General features: G+C 35.6%; 1 protein-coding gene and 1 long non-coding RNA gene across 22 annotated transcripts in view; one reads left to right on the top strand and one right to left on the bottom strand.

The window, feature by feature from the left end:
* The window catches only part of LOC142362431 (uncharacterized), a 37,725-nt gene that overhangs the window by 1,435 nt on the left and 19,909 nt on the right, over positions 1-16,381 (top strand). The gene's annotated exons all lie outside the window — the stretch shown is intronic.
* Positions 1,983-16,381, bottom strand: part of BAZ2B (bromodomain adjacent to zinc finger domain 2B) — a 148,139-nt gene continuing 133,740 nt past the window's right edge. For 10 of the 19 annotated variants that reach the window (XM_075431032.1, XM_075431033.1, XM_075431026.1 and 7 more), the window contains 10 exons: positions 13,373-14,037; positions 12,530-12,806; positions 12,196-12,351; positions 11,571-11,731; positions 10,357-10,667; positions 9,834-9,969; positions 8,074-8,220; positions 5,654-5,913; positions 4,741-4,884; positions 1,983-3,453 (listed from right to left, as the gene is read on the bottom strand). In XM_075431032.1, coding sequence (XP_075287147.1) covers positions 3,300-3,453; positions 4,741-4,884; positions 5,654-5,913; positions 8,074-8,220; positions 9,834-9,969; positions 10,357-10,667; positions 11,571-11,731; positions 12,196-12,351; positions 12,530-12,806; positions 13,373-14,037 — 2,411 coding nt within the window. In that variant the 3' untranslated portion in view covers positions 1,983-3,299. Of the gene's footprint in view, positions 3,454-4,740; positions 4,885-5,653; positions 5,914-8,073; positions 8,221-9,833; positions 9,970-10,356; positions 10,833-11,570; positions 11,732-12,195; positions 12,352-12,529; positions 12,807-13,372; positions 14,038-16,381 lie in introns of those variants that run through there. The other 9 variants (XM_075431027.1, XM_075431029.1, XM_075431038.1 and 6 more) reach the window with 4 other exon arrangements.

The raw sequence follows: 16,381 nt of genomic DNA, 5'->3' as shown, positions 1-16,381 counted from the left end.
TTCGAAGCTTAAGGTAATTTGAAAAGAGTTACATAATAAAATAGCCTAATTGTTATTCTTGTTATTCTTGTTATTCTGTTATTCTATGTTGTTCTTGATTTCAGTCTCTAGTCCCCAGTTTGCAGGCACATTTGGTACATCTAAGACATCCAGGAATGCTGTCAGTCCCCAGGCCACCCGTTCAGCATTGTTATTATGTAACGACTGGTCCTCAGATGTCTGTGTCCATTCACAGTTAACAGAGACCTCTACCCTTCTAATTGTCATTAGGGAACTACAGAAGTCATATAAAAAGATTAAATAAAAAGCTTTAGACCTCTTTTTAAAGATACATATACTTTGTCCAAGTCTACTACAACTTCTGATTTTCAGCTGCTTTTGTAACAGCCAATTTTTTTCTAAGAGATGCCAAGAGACAAAAGAGAACCCACACTCACAAGCAGAACACTCTTCATTAAGCATCATTAATGGTACTTTAAAATAAAGAATTTGAAAGCTTGTCAGTAAATTCTCTAAGACCAGCCTACTTTGTTCAGAAAGGAAGACAGCATACTGGGAAACCTTTCCTCTAAGAAAAGAGACAGACAGAAACATCAATAGGAGAGACAGCAAAGAAGAAAAGTTAAGCACATTTTTCTAGTGGTTAAATCCCTGTTCTTTTCTATGGAGATATACGATGGCATCTGTATGATTCAAGCTTGGCATTCAAATATAGTAATTCCTGTAAATTTAATTTTACTGAAATAGTAATGAAGACACTGGCTGCTAGTGAGCAAAGCAATACATTGGTGATGTCAAGTTAAGAGAGGTGATGCATGTCTTACTATCATAGCTGTTAAGTAGCCATTATCACCTTACCTTTCCCAGCTTTTCAGCTGAATTAAGATACAAGCTGAAAAAATGAAACTATGCATGTAGCATAGCTGGTAATGGTGTTCTGACTTTTCAGAAAACTAATGTTAGATCTAGTATAGCAGATAAAGCATTAACCAGTACAGAATTTGAGGAAAAAAACCCCAATTGTTTTGCATCAAAGAAATCGTTTTCCCAATAATCTAAGCATACTTATAACTATACTTATCAGCCTACCATCAGATGTTCAAAACACTGATTAATCTTCACACCTCTAGAACATGTCAGCAAACCTTTTTACTGAAGTCTTCAGAAAGGTGATGAAAACAAAAGGCTTGAAGCAGTCAGCGTGGAGCTAATGTTAGAATGCAAGACTGCCCGACACCAAAATGTGAATTTTTTATTCTAGGTAACATGCATTATTCTTACAGAACTTTAGACAAAAAATATTACTGAGTGTGATGTTCTGAGGCGGGCAACAGACACCAAGATTTTATTAAAATGCAAGCACTGGCTGTTCTTTTTCAACAGAGGCAAGAAGTATAATGGCAAATGAGTATATAAAAAAAGGCTCGAAGACACAAAGATGGCAGGCCTAGCCGAGAAGCAAAAAACAGTACTACCATCACCAACCCAAACCCTCAAAACATTACTTGGGGAGGGAGCTGTCAGTACTGCCGTTCCACCAATACTCACTTGTAATTCCTCCAATTTCTTCTACCAGAGCAAGGATTATGATTCATGCCCTTCTACAGACCAGAAAACAGACAAAACCTTACATGGACAGTGGTTATAAGAAACATTACATGTGGCATCTACTTACACTATCATGTGCATTCCCACTGCAACAACAGTAAACAGGACTGGCAGAAACGGGTCAAACACCAGGCAGCCCAATGGTGACACCTGACGGCCTTAGCTGATGTCATTTGTGTCCATTCGAATAGGTAGCTGAACTGCACTCTGACTGCTTGGCAACTGCTTCTTTTTGAATTACCATTAAAAGGCCAGGAGAATTAGATGCATCAGAATAAGAACTGAATGTTAAATGCATGACTCCCACGATAGTATTAAAATAATTCCTGTATACACAGGATCTGAAGTATTAAAATCGCCAAGAAAATCTGGTTTGCAAAACAGTCTTTTATTGTATCCGTGCCACACATACTAGTGAAAAATAACACTCCTAAAAAAGGAAAAGAAAAAGAATGCTACCTTTCCACAACATTTCTTTTAAATAAAACTTCAAGTACTCTTACATTAGTACAAAAAAAATTCTGATCTATCTGCCCCAACAGGCCACCACAACACACAGTAGATAAAACACAGTGGTTACGAATGTCTTTTTTGTTTTTTCTGTGGCAAGGCAAATGGAGGGAAATGTTTCTATGAAAAAATACTGTGTGCGTAGGAAACTGTCACAATTTTATTCCACGTGGATACAAATTATTATACTTGAATTTGAGGCCGTGGTGGCTTGAAATTATATAACAAAATAGAAAAATGGAAAACTAATATCCCCTACACCCTGTTTTAAAGGCAGGCACTACCAAGATTAAGGAGACTCCACAGTGTTGGTAGAGGATAATTACTGTACAAGCCATATAGCTATTAATTACTGTAAAACTAAAATAAAATGCTACCATCCTTCTAAGGCATAAACAATAATGTCTGCAAACAATATGTACACATCATACATATTTAAAACAAGACTTAATATAAACAATAATGAACAGTATGTACATGTCTCAATTCCTCTTCACTGTCTTGAAATACAATTTAACTACACAAGTGATGCAGCAACATATATATAAATGTACTTGTAACTCTACAGTAAAGTTTAATTTTAGTGCTTTTACAGCACATCAGTGTAAACAGTTTTACTTGGCTTTGTTTTATATTTTAAAACATTCCTTGTTGTATTTTCAAGATTTAAAGCAATTTTCTAATTCTTCCTTTTCACAGAAAACGAAGATTCTGAATGCTGTATAATCATAAATAATTCATAAAATTAAATACATTCACTAAAAAATAAACTACAAAGTAAAAAAATGAAAAATAGATATTTATTGAAAGGGAAAAGAGAACCATTTCCCCAAGTAGAGCTCTGGTGGTTGAATATTCAGTGCGTTTTGATATATTTTAAATTGCTATTGCACTATAACACCCCTTTCTTTGAAATTCTTTGGGTGTGCTTCCCTGTTCTACCTAAATTAGTTTGTTAAAACACACAAACCAATAACCAAGGGGCCATGGCTGCTGTAGGAGTGAAGCCTTTAGAACAAGTATCACAACTCTGATATTTTAAAGGAAAAAACAGTCATTAGTTATGCATGTGCCTTGCACTTTCATGTAAATACAGTTCACATTGCTGGTCTTATCAGTCCTCATTTAATGGAGAAAAAAAAAAAAAGGAAAAATAAAAAGCAAAAACAGTTCTGGTAACTTCAGCTCACTTTGAAAATCTCTGTCCATTTTTTTTCAAAATACTTCCTCATGTTGTGGCCAGCCCTGCCTATGTCAGAATCATCTTCATTAAAGGTTTCACAGTTGTCAAAAACAAGCCTGACATCTAGCGAAAATGCTTCAAGATTAGGGTACCTGAAAGAAGAAAAAGGTGAATGATTTTTGGAACATGGAGAATCAAACAGGAAAAACACTTCAACTACGTAAGAAAGAATTACCTTAACATCAGTGAATTTACAAACAGCCCCAGAATATTCAGTATATGCTCTACATGTTAATTATATTACTAATTTTTTAATTTTAATATTAACAAGAAGATGAACATCAGCGGAAGGAAATATTGGCTCGTCATCGCATTTGTTATTTTCCTCAAAAACTCTGTAAGGTAGAATTCCAAGCCTGTACTGGAAAACAACCTATTTTTTAAATTAACTTCCTCCTTCCCTTCAATAGCTTTCTAGTTAAAATGCTATGGCTATTTTCCATTTATTCATCTATTCTTGGGCTCAAGTCCTTTCAAAGCAAGTGTTGAGTACAGCTGTATTTACCTAAAAGAGGAACAATCAGGTACAAAAAAAGGCTGCCCAGATCAATCCCGTAACACTTTGTTATTCATTTTATTATCCTGAACATACATGGTCCAAACAGTGTTCCAATATTTACAGGAATTATTAGACAGACAGTAAAATTTACAAGTCTACCAATACCAATGAGCATGTGTAGAGCATTTAAATCTCTGATTCAAGGGTGAAAAAGCATGGAGAGGTTAAAAAGCCCCTTGTGTTACCCCTAGCAAATTTGCTTTGTGTGGAGCTGATAGATGTTGAAGAGGGTCAATCTTTATGGATGACAAAATTTTCTTTGCTGGTGAGGAGTCATTAGAGCACACGGATGAAACAAGGAGGGAAGGGGAACAGAGGCATATAGTGTCTTTCATTTTGAAAAAGCTGTGCAGTCTAATTCTAGGACTATAAAATGACTAACCACCACCACTGGAATGTTACCTGGCTTCCCACAACTGGGGTACCAGTCACTCCACAGCCACAACATTATTTATAGGGACTCCGTTAGTGTAAAGCCCAAACAGTTGGTTCTTGCTTACACGTAACAACACTAAGATGTCTCAATAAGAAAAGACGAGGAAAAGAAATTTTTCCTGTTGATTCATTTTGCACATTTGACCTGGCAGTTTTACTGTTTTTCTGGCAGTTCCAAGGTTCTCCCACCTGACATGCTATTTCACTTAGATATGGCAAACACAAAAGTATACAGTTAAGAATTTTTCTTTTGACTGTAAAAGTAGTCACAGAGGTGCCAGAGCAGGCAGATCAAAATAGTTTAACTAATTTTAAAAAATGTACTGTATTTCAATGTTTAAATATTTTTAAAATGTAAAGTAAAACTTGGAATAGGTTTACTTACTGTCCACTACTTAGCTTGTCTCTAATGGTGGAAAAGTCCATGGGTTTTTTAATAACTTTCTTATAACCAGGAACAAGTTTCAAGTTTACAGGAAGTAAGAAAGGCCAGGCGTCTTCATGAGTTTCCAATTCTGAGAGAATCATGCTGAATAAAACAAGGTTTTAAATCAGTATTTTACAGCTGTTCACATATCCACAGATGTTTTCCACTGTTCCATAAATTCATCATGTACTGCCAACCTATTCACTTTATAAAAGGAAAGCACTTTATTCTGTGCCCTGTGCAAGGCTGAGAACAATGTCAATAAAGACAGACATCTTAACCAAGTATTTAAAATAGCATTAAGTTCTCTCCAGGCAACCTACGTAAGATGAAATTCTAGTGATGAACATTCTGCAAGAAAAACACAGCCCTGCAACTTCAATACTTTGAACCTCAATGTAAGCCATTTGCAAACAGTCAAAAGGTGCTAAGACTGGTTTTCCAAAACTGACGAGGCTAAACTAAGTCACTTTTGACTGACCAGCAATACTAGAAAAGAAGATGCATTCCTATTACTGTCTCTGTATCGCACTGCATTTTGGACATAATGGACAGGCATCTTTGCTATGCTTGAGAAAGCTGTCAGTACCACTGCTCTCAGGGTTGATTCTTCCCATTCTTGCAAGGGCACGGAGGAGTAAATTTCACAGACCACATGCTAACATTAGATGCTTTCCTCTTGGGCTTCATTATCAAATACAGCAGTTACTCCCAGCATGCATACATTAAATCTTTTACATATACACTCAAATTATCACAACCTGCGTGGGATACATGAACACAGAATAGAGTTCTTGTTCCCCAGGACACAAAGAATCAGGCACTACTTACTTCAACAACTCTTACCCAAGTTTAGAATTTGTCACTTTACCTGCATATAGCCAGGTCCTTTGAGTCATCTCTTTTAGGTTTCTTAATAGCAGGGATACTTTCTTGCTTTAATTGGCTTACAGAAACATTTTCATCCATTTTTCTTTTTCTAGGGTCTGTTTTTCCTCTTTTTAAGGAGGCACTTGTAGTTGCAGAGTCTTCATCTTCTGTATCTCCTGCTAATTTCCTGCTTCGCTTTTGTTCATTACTTTTTTTCCCTTTGATTTGAAGTTTTTTTATTTTTACAGTTTGACCACTTGCCTACAATAGAGAGAACTGAAATAAGCAATAACCAAGAACTTACAGAAATCTCTGTAATTACTGATAGACAGCAATGAACATCAGACAAACAGAAGCACCAAAACAACTGAAATATTTAGTATCAGAGATTATTCACTTTTTGCTCTTCTCTAAAGTCAAGTAAGGTCATAGAACTTCCTGTTACTAGTGATTTAGGTTCTCAGCTTGTGACAATACAAAAGCACATGACCTTCTGACTGGTAAAACAGTGCCTCCTAACAAACCAGGCTGGCATAGTTTTAGACAATGATTTGTCTATTCCTAAAAGATTGATATAACCACAGCTAGAATGGCATATTCATTTTCAAGCATTTTCAAGATATGAAACATATAGATAGCTTGGCTACAAGACAACTATGGGAGAACATAAAAGGAGTATGACAATACAAGAATGCTACAAAGTGGGGGAAAAAGGACCGTTATTTAATAAAGAACTATTTATAGACAGTAAGGTGAAACTAAGGGGTATATTTAAGATGAAAAAATTAAGTCATTATGGATATTGACAGCATCATAACATGGCACAGTATTTGAAGTCATCATGAATGCTGTGTATACAATTCCTTTTGCTTAACACAGACCACTACAAAGATTTGTAAGTAATTGTACTCTCTTCACGCCACTCTGTATCATGACTACGTTCTTGGTTCAAGGACAGAAAAACAGTCAAGTATGTCAGTTAACATGGCAGCTGAAGAGGAATGTTGATTTTCAGCCATCTGGTTAAAAACATAACGTAAGGCAATGAGAACAGATCAACTGTCATCACCTAAGGCCTGACTTTGCGATGTTCTGTGAATATTAATTCTAAGTAGGTGGGAATGGCAGATGTTGATGTTTCTCGTGTTTCAGGCAAGAAAAAAAAAATTAAAGTCGAGTTAAATTAGGATGGCATAGTTTATACCTAGTCTTCAACAAAACTGTTTCAATGTTTTGCAGAATTCTGAATCAGTATTCAACATGTGTTAAAGTTCTGCTGGAATTTCACCTTAAATTTCTGGCACCTTTACATCTCCAGCTTTCAGCCAAATTTGAACAGAAGAAAAAACTGGGGCAGAGGGGAGGAATCAAACAAATGTTTTTCTGTTCTACTAAACCTGGGGGGGCAGGGGGTGGGGTGGGGCGCAGCACCGAGAGGGGGAGGGCAGAATATCTGGAGAAGTGATGGCATAAATTATAGCATGATAGGGTAATCTCCATCTTTATAACACCGTAAGCTGTCATATTACCATAATAATGACAGAAAAAGTTACAGCATGAGTTAACACGTTATAAACTACTACACAATCAATTCTCAACAGTAACCTGTTTTTATTACTTCTGTTGCACATAACAGTTTAAAAAATAACGTCTTCCTTACTACTTTGTGCAAGATGCAGAGAAAAAAGGGACACATTGACAATAACTAGGGAAAATACAAAATTAAGTGTTTACTGTAAAGTTCTTCAGTAACTTCTCAGTTACAGTATTCACAGGTAATGGCAGAAAACATAACTAACAAGTTTAGCAAAAAATGCATTTAACTTTAGAGATTTTAGGGATAGGAAAATTGTTGACTTTTAAACAATACTAACTGCTAATTCAGTCATTTGAATAGAACTATCCTAAACTTCTATTAAGACTACTTTTCTTGGGAGGGGGAAAAAACCCCCCAAACCTCACACCGGAAACATACATAGTCTCTCTCTCAAATGTACTCTGTATCAAAAAAGTAAAACTAAAGTATGCTATAAAAAAATGACAAAAAATAGTTACTAAGTATTTTCTCCAATTTTTCTTTTCAAACAAAACCTAAAACATTGGTCTGTCAACACTTAACAGTGAAGCTTGAAAGACAAATATTGAAAAAATTCTGAAGGAGAAATCAAAAACTATGGTATTGAATCAGCAAGAAAATTCAGTACCTACTTACATTAAAAAAATACAGTTTAAAACAAATAAAACTGTAGCCTTTACTACCACTAAAATCCAAGTTAAATAAAACTATTAATCTCATTATTTAATGGCAGCCCAGCATAAAAACTACAGACTGTTTTCACTGAGAAAGGTGCTGGCAGACCTGTAAGTGTACCACCTGTAAAAGGTCACTGTAAGTCCCTTCACCTTTACAGTTAGTATTACCTTTGCTATGCAGGCAGGACAAAACCAGTCACCATCTGGTATGGTAGTGATCTTGGGTCTGTGGCAATAGGTATGACAGCCTTTATCGCAACCATCACAAAGGAGCAGCAGTTCCTCATTATCTCCCTTTCGACAAATTTGGCAGTACTATAATATGTGAAAAATGGCATTAATTCAATTTTTAAAATCTGAAACACAGGAGTGGTACCTAAAATACCCTTCCCCTCCAAGCACGCAAATTCAGTCTCAAAATTATTTTCCTTTCATTTTACCACCATCAGAGTCTACTAATGATCACATTTGTAAAAGAATACATGCAGTATGTGAGGAACTAATCTAAAGGCTACATTTGGGAACACAATTGAAAAGCAATGCATTATAAGATAGGTGTCCTACAGCACGCAAAACTATGAATACTTCTTGTATTTCATTAATGTCCCTGAGAAGTAAAGGTATCTTATACCTATCAAAATCACTTGGTCCACAGATACTGTCTCAGGAATCTTCTCTTCATTTATGCCCATACTGCACATGTAAGTTGCTATTTCATAGAAATAATTTATATTTTACGATAGTACTTTCAAATAAGTCAGAAAAGATCTTATCCAAAGGCCACCATGAACAAATTTAATACGGCAAAACAACTGATCCTAGCACCTCCTAAAATTCACACTAACTTTAAAATATCTAATATATTGTCAATTTTCTTACATTGTGTGATTTTATTTTTCAGGAACTTAAAGATTTCCACATGTTTTCACCAAATACTTACGTTAACTGTTTAATTAAATGCATAGAACATTTCAATCAAATTGAGAATGATACATTTTTTTCTAGATAATAAATTACTACACCTTGAAACATTTAAAAGCCTTTTCAGGTGCTCCTACTAAATTCATAAACTTTTTGCTCTAAAGATACAGCTTTAAACTTACAGCTATATAAACTCAAAGGTACAGCCTTACACTATAGTTTTTATTTAAATCATCCTTTAATTGTCCAGATGTAATTAGAATCTATATAGGAGTGGCAGAAATTAAAAAATTAAGGAAAAAAACACAAAGGGAAGAATCGCTTTTGCCACGCACTACGTAGCACTGGCCATACTTAATCACATTATAATCACTATTGCTATAGTAATAGTTTTGTTTTCAGAAATTTGAGGTTCAAAGGTCCATGCAAATTTTGACACATATTTTGCATGCCTTCTTTGTATATGCAGTTAACACGTATCTATGTTAAGTGTGTAACAAAACAGGTATTTCAGCCCATTTGTTCACACCCTTGCCCAATTTGTATGTTCAGTTGTGAGAAGTGTGCATGCAAAGAAACCACACATTTGCAGCATCTCAACTTTCTGAAAAATGAAGTCATTAATTGGGATATGTGATGTTGAACCTCCATACAGCTTATGTCATGGATGAGATCGGAAATATTCCATCAGATAGAGCCAGAAGTGACTCTTTTTTTACCTAAATGTTAACAACAAAGAGTAATTACCATCTTAAGTAAAGCAACCAGTTACAGGGGCTTTTTATCTTGGAAAGTTCAGGATACTGAATTTGGCAAGCAAGGGACAATCTTTGCCAGTGGGCTTATATTTATCTGTGCACAATGTACAGTTTAACTATGTTAAGTTTTACACACAGCAGTAAGAAATGCATTATTAACCGTCATATCTTAACATGTCTAAAGTGGTAAAATAGGATATAGCAAGAATAGTTTAGTTACAGTATTTTTTTTTAATTAAAAACACTTACAACTTTCATAATAGATTTCTCCCATGCTATTGATTTCTGTAACTGCTGAATGCACAGAGCTACCTGCGCAGCACTGCACGCTTCTGACAATGCCCTTCTCCATACTTTTAGCCCTGGAGCAATATCCTCTTCCGTTCTGCATTGAAATACAGAGAAATTAAGTAGGTCACATCCGTGTTTGCTTATGTTTAAAACGTGGAACAATCATCATCACATTGAAAGCCAAGCAATGACAAAACATACACAGCCACTAAGTACAAGGTTTAAGCAACTAAATTTCATGTAGTGCACAGACTGTGGCTACGTGCCTCAAAGCTTAGTCACAACCAGTTAAATGTAAGATAACTTTGCAAGATTATCAACAAACGTAACAAAAAATATCTTTACAAAGCACCATGCAGAATAACATGATCCATATGGATCACAGACATACAAGAAAGTACATAGATAACAGGCAATAAGAAAATAGGCTCCAATTAGCAAAGAAGCACAATAATTTTTCAAGTTAATCTCAATAACCTACCCGTCACCATCACCACTAATGGATGGTGCAGGAGCAGGGACAGTAACTGTGCCCACATTATCCAGTTTGATCTGAATGGTGGTACTTAAGGGGCTCTTCAGATACCTTCGCTCTATGTTCCGCTCCAAGTCAGCAAGCCTGGTTACAGCTATATCTAGAGGGTTGTCACTCTTCCGCTCTAGAGAGCTGGTATTGCCTTCTCCGCCTCCAGCACAATCTCCATCGTGCTTCTTATGCAATCTAGTAACTGATTTATGTTCACGATATACCAAGTCGTCTCTCTCTGATGCAGGTTCAGGACACAGCCAACCCTATGTTAATAGAAAGGTTTGCGCATTTACTTGTTGCTGTTAATTTAGCGTGTAAATGGAGGAACTGTTCTATGGAATCAAACTAAGTAACAGAAGCGGTGTTTCCAGTAGATCTTGGTTATGTGTAATCCATCTGCAGAGACAGTTTCCAAAATATCCAGAGAACTAAAAAAATTAACCAAAAAATGCAAGCATTACCAGATTTCTGAAGGGACATTTCTGCAACAGTCTGCATTCTTATCTCCTTTTGAAGTATCCTGTTCTATTAGTCGAAACATCAGAATAGGTCTATCTGTCCAACAGGCTCAAGAGACAGTATCAGTGGGTCACAAAGAAATAACATCCACCCCTAGAACAAACTAGATCCCAAATACTACATCTGTACTATAACCAAACACATGCAATTTGATATCCTTACACCCACCTTGGAGAAGTTACAAATTGTAATGATAGACAGTGAATTCTTAACTCTTTCACACTCACAACCATCACGTGTTCTCCGTGACTCTACAGTACTCAAGCAAAGTATTAGATGTACTTGTAGGCTTCTCTGAAAGCATTAACAGCAACAATCACCCAAACTGTGGCAAACCCACTATGATTAAGCAGTCTATATGCGATAAAATCTTTGCATTCATAGGTTAACAAAATGTGCAGGAACTGCACACTGTGCAAGAACAGTCTCCAGAAACTGCCATTCTGAGGATCATCAGCTGATGATTTAACGGCAATAAAATGTTTCAAACACAAATATCCATGATACTGCTGCAGTGGATTTGTTTTATTTGCAGATAATTAGAGATGAGTAAGAAGGCACTTACCAACAGCAAAAGGACTGCTACTATCTACTTTAAATTCTTGCCAATTATTTTAAAGAGACATTTTACTAAAAGTTGGTTTTACCTTAACTTGTAAGCTAGCTGATGCAACTCTCCTCTCTAGATCTTCCACCTGCTGAAGAATAGCGAGATCCATCTCCATTGCTTGTTCTTCTACTGACCAGTTTTCCACAATATCTCGAGTTACCTGGTTATCTTCATTTTCATTGATATCAATAATTGCAACTGCGTTTGAGAATCACATTTTTATTATTTTAATTAGTATTATAAATTCTCTGAGTAAATTCAAGACGATTTACCTGTCACTCCCGTCAAATGTTGGAGAACTGTTGTAAAAGTGTACTACTCTTACGATATCCAATATGGACAATGAATTCTGTAGGTTTCCAAACTTGCAGTTTAAAGGCAAGAAGGGGAAGGAGAGGCTGAGCTAGAGTGTTACAGAGATGGAGAAAGCTTAAAATTATTACCAACACTTATGCCACTAGATCAATTTCTATTAAACGGGACTTCTCCAATCCTGTAACTTTCCAGAACAAGGCTGGCGAAAAGGCAGCTACAGAGAATGAGACTTTTACCTTTTTTCTCCAGCTGCTACTGCAACTCTGTATCTAAACAAATCTTAAAGACTTCTATGCCAGTTATCTTATGCCCCAACACTATGCATAACAAAAATATCAATTACATACCATCCTTATTTTTGATGCAGGCCAGAGTGATATAATCCATGTGTTTCTGTATTTGCTTCTGTAAGGCCTTTTCTCTTATTCCCCTGAGATGCAGCACTTTAAGCAAAGATTTTAGGTCCTCTGGATCAGTAATCCTCCACCACCCATACTGCATTTCTAGATCAAGACAAGCATATAAACACTTTGCAGGCATTTTTAATGTGGTCACACACAATCAGATTAATCACCTAGCCAAATTCAATACGCAAATTATATTAAAAAAATTGTAACTCGTAGTGGTACTGTAAAAAATTATCCTTCGCATAGTTCCATCTTATTGTTGGATTATACTTACCTTCTGGTATAGGTTTTGGGTTAGGATAATCTACTGGCTTGGATACTTCAACTGCTGTGGAAGGAGTAGGAGCTATTTTTTCAGTCTGTATTGCTGGTGATTCACTTTTAGTTGCAGGAACACTAGATGCTAAGTATGAGTTACCATTCACTTCTGATAATCCCAACCCTGATCCAAGAGCAGGTAAAGGAGATGAAAATGGAACACTTGAAGTAAGAACTCCTGTAGGCCATCCACAAAACTGAAGTCCCATTATAGGTAGTGCAGTCTTCATCTGCTACACAGAATATATTGTTAACACAATCACAACTACCATTATTAATTATTACCAAAAAACCTGAATTATAATTAGGATGCTATTTGTCAAACAACAATCAAAACATAAAGGAGGCCTTTACTCAGTACTTTTATTAGCTTAAGAAAAACTAGTGTAACACTAATGAGTAATACTCCTTATTAGGGCCCCGTTAATGCTTTAAAAGTAACAGCTTATAAAGGGAAGGTGTGGCGTGTCACATTTCTGACAACTAGTTTTTATTTACTTGTGTGCTTTTCGTTCTATACTAGTGGCTAACCTCCAAAAAGCCAATTTAAATTACTGAAATACAGGTACAAAATATCATACACTGGCTTACCTAATTTTACCTATCCATCTTTTTTATCAAAAAACGTATAGTATTATAAAACATCTGTAACACGGAATTAGTCATGAAAATTTAGAAACAGAAAAAAAAGAAATTAAGATATAATGGTAGCAATTCTATGAAATAATTTGTCTAAACAGAAATTCTGCCCCAAGTAAGGACAGCAACTTCAGACTATTCCAAAATTCATTTATTTTACCTGCAGTGGTGACAATGCAAAAGGACTTAATCCCATTGGACTCTGTGCAGAGGTTGAGCCCAGAAGAGGTGATGGAACAGGTGAAGGTGACTCTGATGGTGGATGTGATTGAGAAGTAAGCGAAGTTGTAGCAGCTGGTGTATCTATATGGGTAACTGACATGTCATCACAGGGTATTCTTGGTAAAAGGCTGAACCACTGTCTGCTCTTTTCAGTAAGAGTCTTTAACAACTGATCACTTGGAATTAGTGGAGAACTGTAAAACTTTCCTGTCCCACTTGCATTAGGACTGAAAAGACTGTTAGAATCAGACTTCTCAGCGGTGCTTTGTGATACAGTGGGCTGAAGACTGCAGAGAGAGTTTTTTGAGTTACTTGGATAAGATAATGTGCAGCCATTTGCTGTACTGCCATTAGATTTTGGGGACATAATGTCAGATTCAGGTGGCATTTTTGCTACTTCTAACAGTTTGCTTAGTTTTGAAAACGACCCAGGCTTTTGTAAAAACAAATTAGTGTTGTCCTTTTCTTTCAGATCTTCTTTTTGCTCACAGTGAGTTGTATTTAAACAGTGTAATTTTTCTTCTGTCTCAAATTCTTCTTCTTTGATATGCATGCCTTCTACCTTTTTTATCTTCTCTTTTTCTTTTGCAATTTCTTCTAGACCTAAAAACGTACCAGAAACATTGGTGAAATTTAACAGACCAACTAATTTAGACCGTATTTATCATTATAGTTAAATAAAAAATGACTTCATTTTTGGCTCAACACATGCTAGATTGCAGTGCCTTTTTTCCTTTTTTTTTTTTTTTTTAAATTAAATCACTTCTCACTTTACAGAACACTTTGCAGAAGGACACGCAGATTTAAGCCCTGCTAAAATCCAAGAGGAAAAATAATCTCAATGCAGTTAACATAGCTGTAGTATTCTCCCTTAAGATGCATGTATGTCTGCAGCAGTCTGCCAGTGCAAAGTCGTTGAAAGGGACAACTTTTTTGGCAGCTTTCTTTTTGCAAGTCTCTCCATGCTTTATTGAAAAACTCCTCTATTTAATGAGGAGGGTACAATGTTTATAGCCTTAAAGCTTGTTTTTGCAAAAGACCATTTCATTAAACTCACAGCCAACCACAAAAAGGAGCACCAAAATTCCTGTTGTCAAATCAAGTCTATCCCCAAACACTGAAGCACAGCATTAAACATTTTACCTCTTTCAAAAAAACGCATTAACAACTTTGTGAAACAATGTCAACATTCTTGAAAGTTTAAAACTCTTCCAAGAGCCACCCAACATGATGACTGGGACTCTACACACAGCTAAGCAGACAGATGCGATCGGACAGCATAACTTCTAAGCAATTTAAAGTACAACAAGCAGAAGTTGATTGCAAAAGCCTATTTCTTCAAACAGATGAGGTTCATCTTCTGTGAAAAGGAAAAAACATTTTTCTGTTTTCTGCACTCTCCTAGTCTTTCTTAGCGATTTCTCTTCTACCTTTATACTGATGTGTCAACTTAGACTAAAGTCTTAAAAAGTGTAAAGTAGGATGGAAAAATGTCAGGAAAAGCGAGAGGAGGTAGAGAATCCAACATCCTAACTTCTTAAAATATTTTCATCAGATACTGCAATCACAAATAAACAAAGGTCCTGCTTACAGTTTATGGCCAGAACATCCACAGAAGTTTACTTGCTCATTTTGGAAAATCGTAATTTCTACAAAGATAATTCATTAAAGAATATCCCCTTCCATTAACACTTCAAAACGTGTCCACAGTTATGTATGTGAAGATATAAACAATTCGAGTATCAGCATAAAACCCAAAATGACTACATGAAGAGGGAAGTAGATATATTTTTTAAATGGACAGATCATTCAACAGTTTATGTCTCACATTTCCAATGTTTAGATAAAGGAATTAGGAGTGGATAAACTGTAGAATTTACTGAAACAAGGCAAACAAACAGCTGAGGGGAACAGGGAGTAGTTGGGAACTTAAGATCTTGTCCATTTTGCTATTCAGGGAGATTAAACTTTCATTAAGACAATGCATTAAAAAATATGGGTTTGCCCTATAGTTCTTGGCTAAAAATTTTGTGTGGGTTTTTTTTTTGTTCCGTTGTTTTTACTATCTTAAGACAGGTAAGTTTATTTCAATGATTTTCTTTGTGTACAATTTCCGAAGCATTTGGGGATTAATTTGCTTAAAATATAATAAATAAAATACAGTGAACAAAAGGAATGCAAGCAGTACAGCATACAACAGTTTACCTTCTGTATCCACCTACTCATGTGCAAAACAGTTCCTAACATACAGAATAAAATAACGCAGAGCAGGAGACCCAGAATAATTATTTTTTACGCTACCACTTTTAGAAAGATAACTTGTAGAACAAGATTAAAGACAAATTCTACAGCTTATTTTTGGGGCCATAACAGGTCTCAGATTTCATACCATGCTGTAATGTTACAGTTATTTTAATTAAATAGCTCTCTAGAATGATGCAATTCTCATGAGATCATGCAATTCTGATGTGTATCAGATTTTTTTTGTTATTTCTGGGGGGGAAATTGTAGGGGAGTTTTGTTTCATCTGTATCAGAATTAGAAAGGATTTTTTTTGTGACCAAAATGAAGGCTTATGTTTAAAAACTCTAATATCCACCAAAAGATCAGATTAATACATATTTTCTGCATCTATCCAATTTAAAGCGTGTGCAGTCATAGTTAGTATACAACTGTCACAACCACAAAATTACATTTTAGCAAAAATAACTTCAGCATTTGCTGGATTGGAAGAAAGACCAGTTCGTAAAATAGAGAGACTAAATCATACTGTTTATTAGAAAATAAGGTACTTCATTGTGTGAAAATAATTTTCCTATTCTTGCAGACATACATCAGATTTCAAGCACAGAACAGTCTGTGTATTTGCACAAAACTTAACAACTAAAGATGAGAAGAATTCTTTTTGCATTCTTTGGTTATCCTAGTTTTCACATGCAAAGTTCAC

The sequence above is a fragment of the Opisthocomus hoazin genome, chromosome 9, assembly GCF_030867145.1.
Source record: "Opisthocomus hoazin isolate bOpiHoa1 chromosome 9, bOpiHoa1.hap1, whole genome shotgun sequence".
NCBI lineage: Eukaryota > Metazoa > Chordata > Aves > Opisthocomiformes > Opisthocomidae > Opisthocomus > Opisthocomus hoazin.
This window is presented reverse-complemented; position numbering and strand designations above follow the sequence as displayed.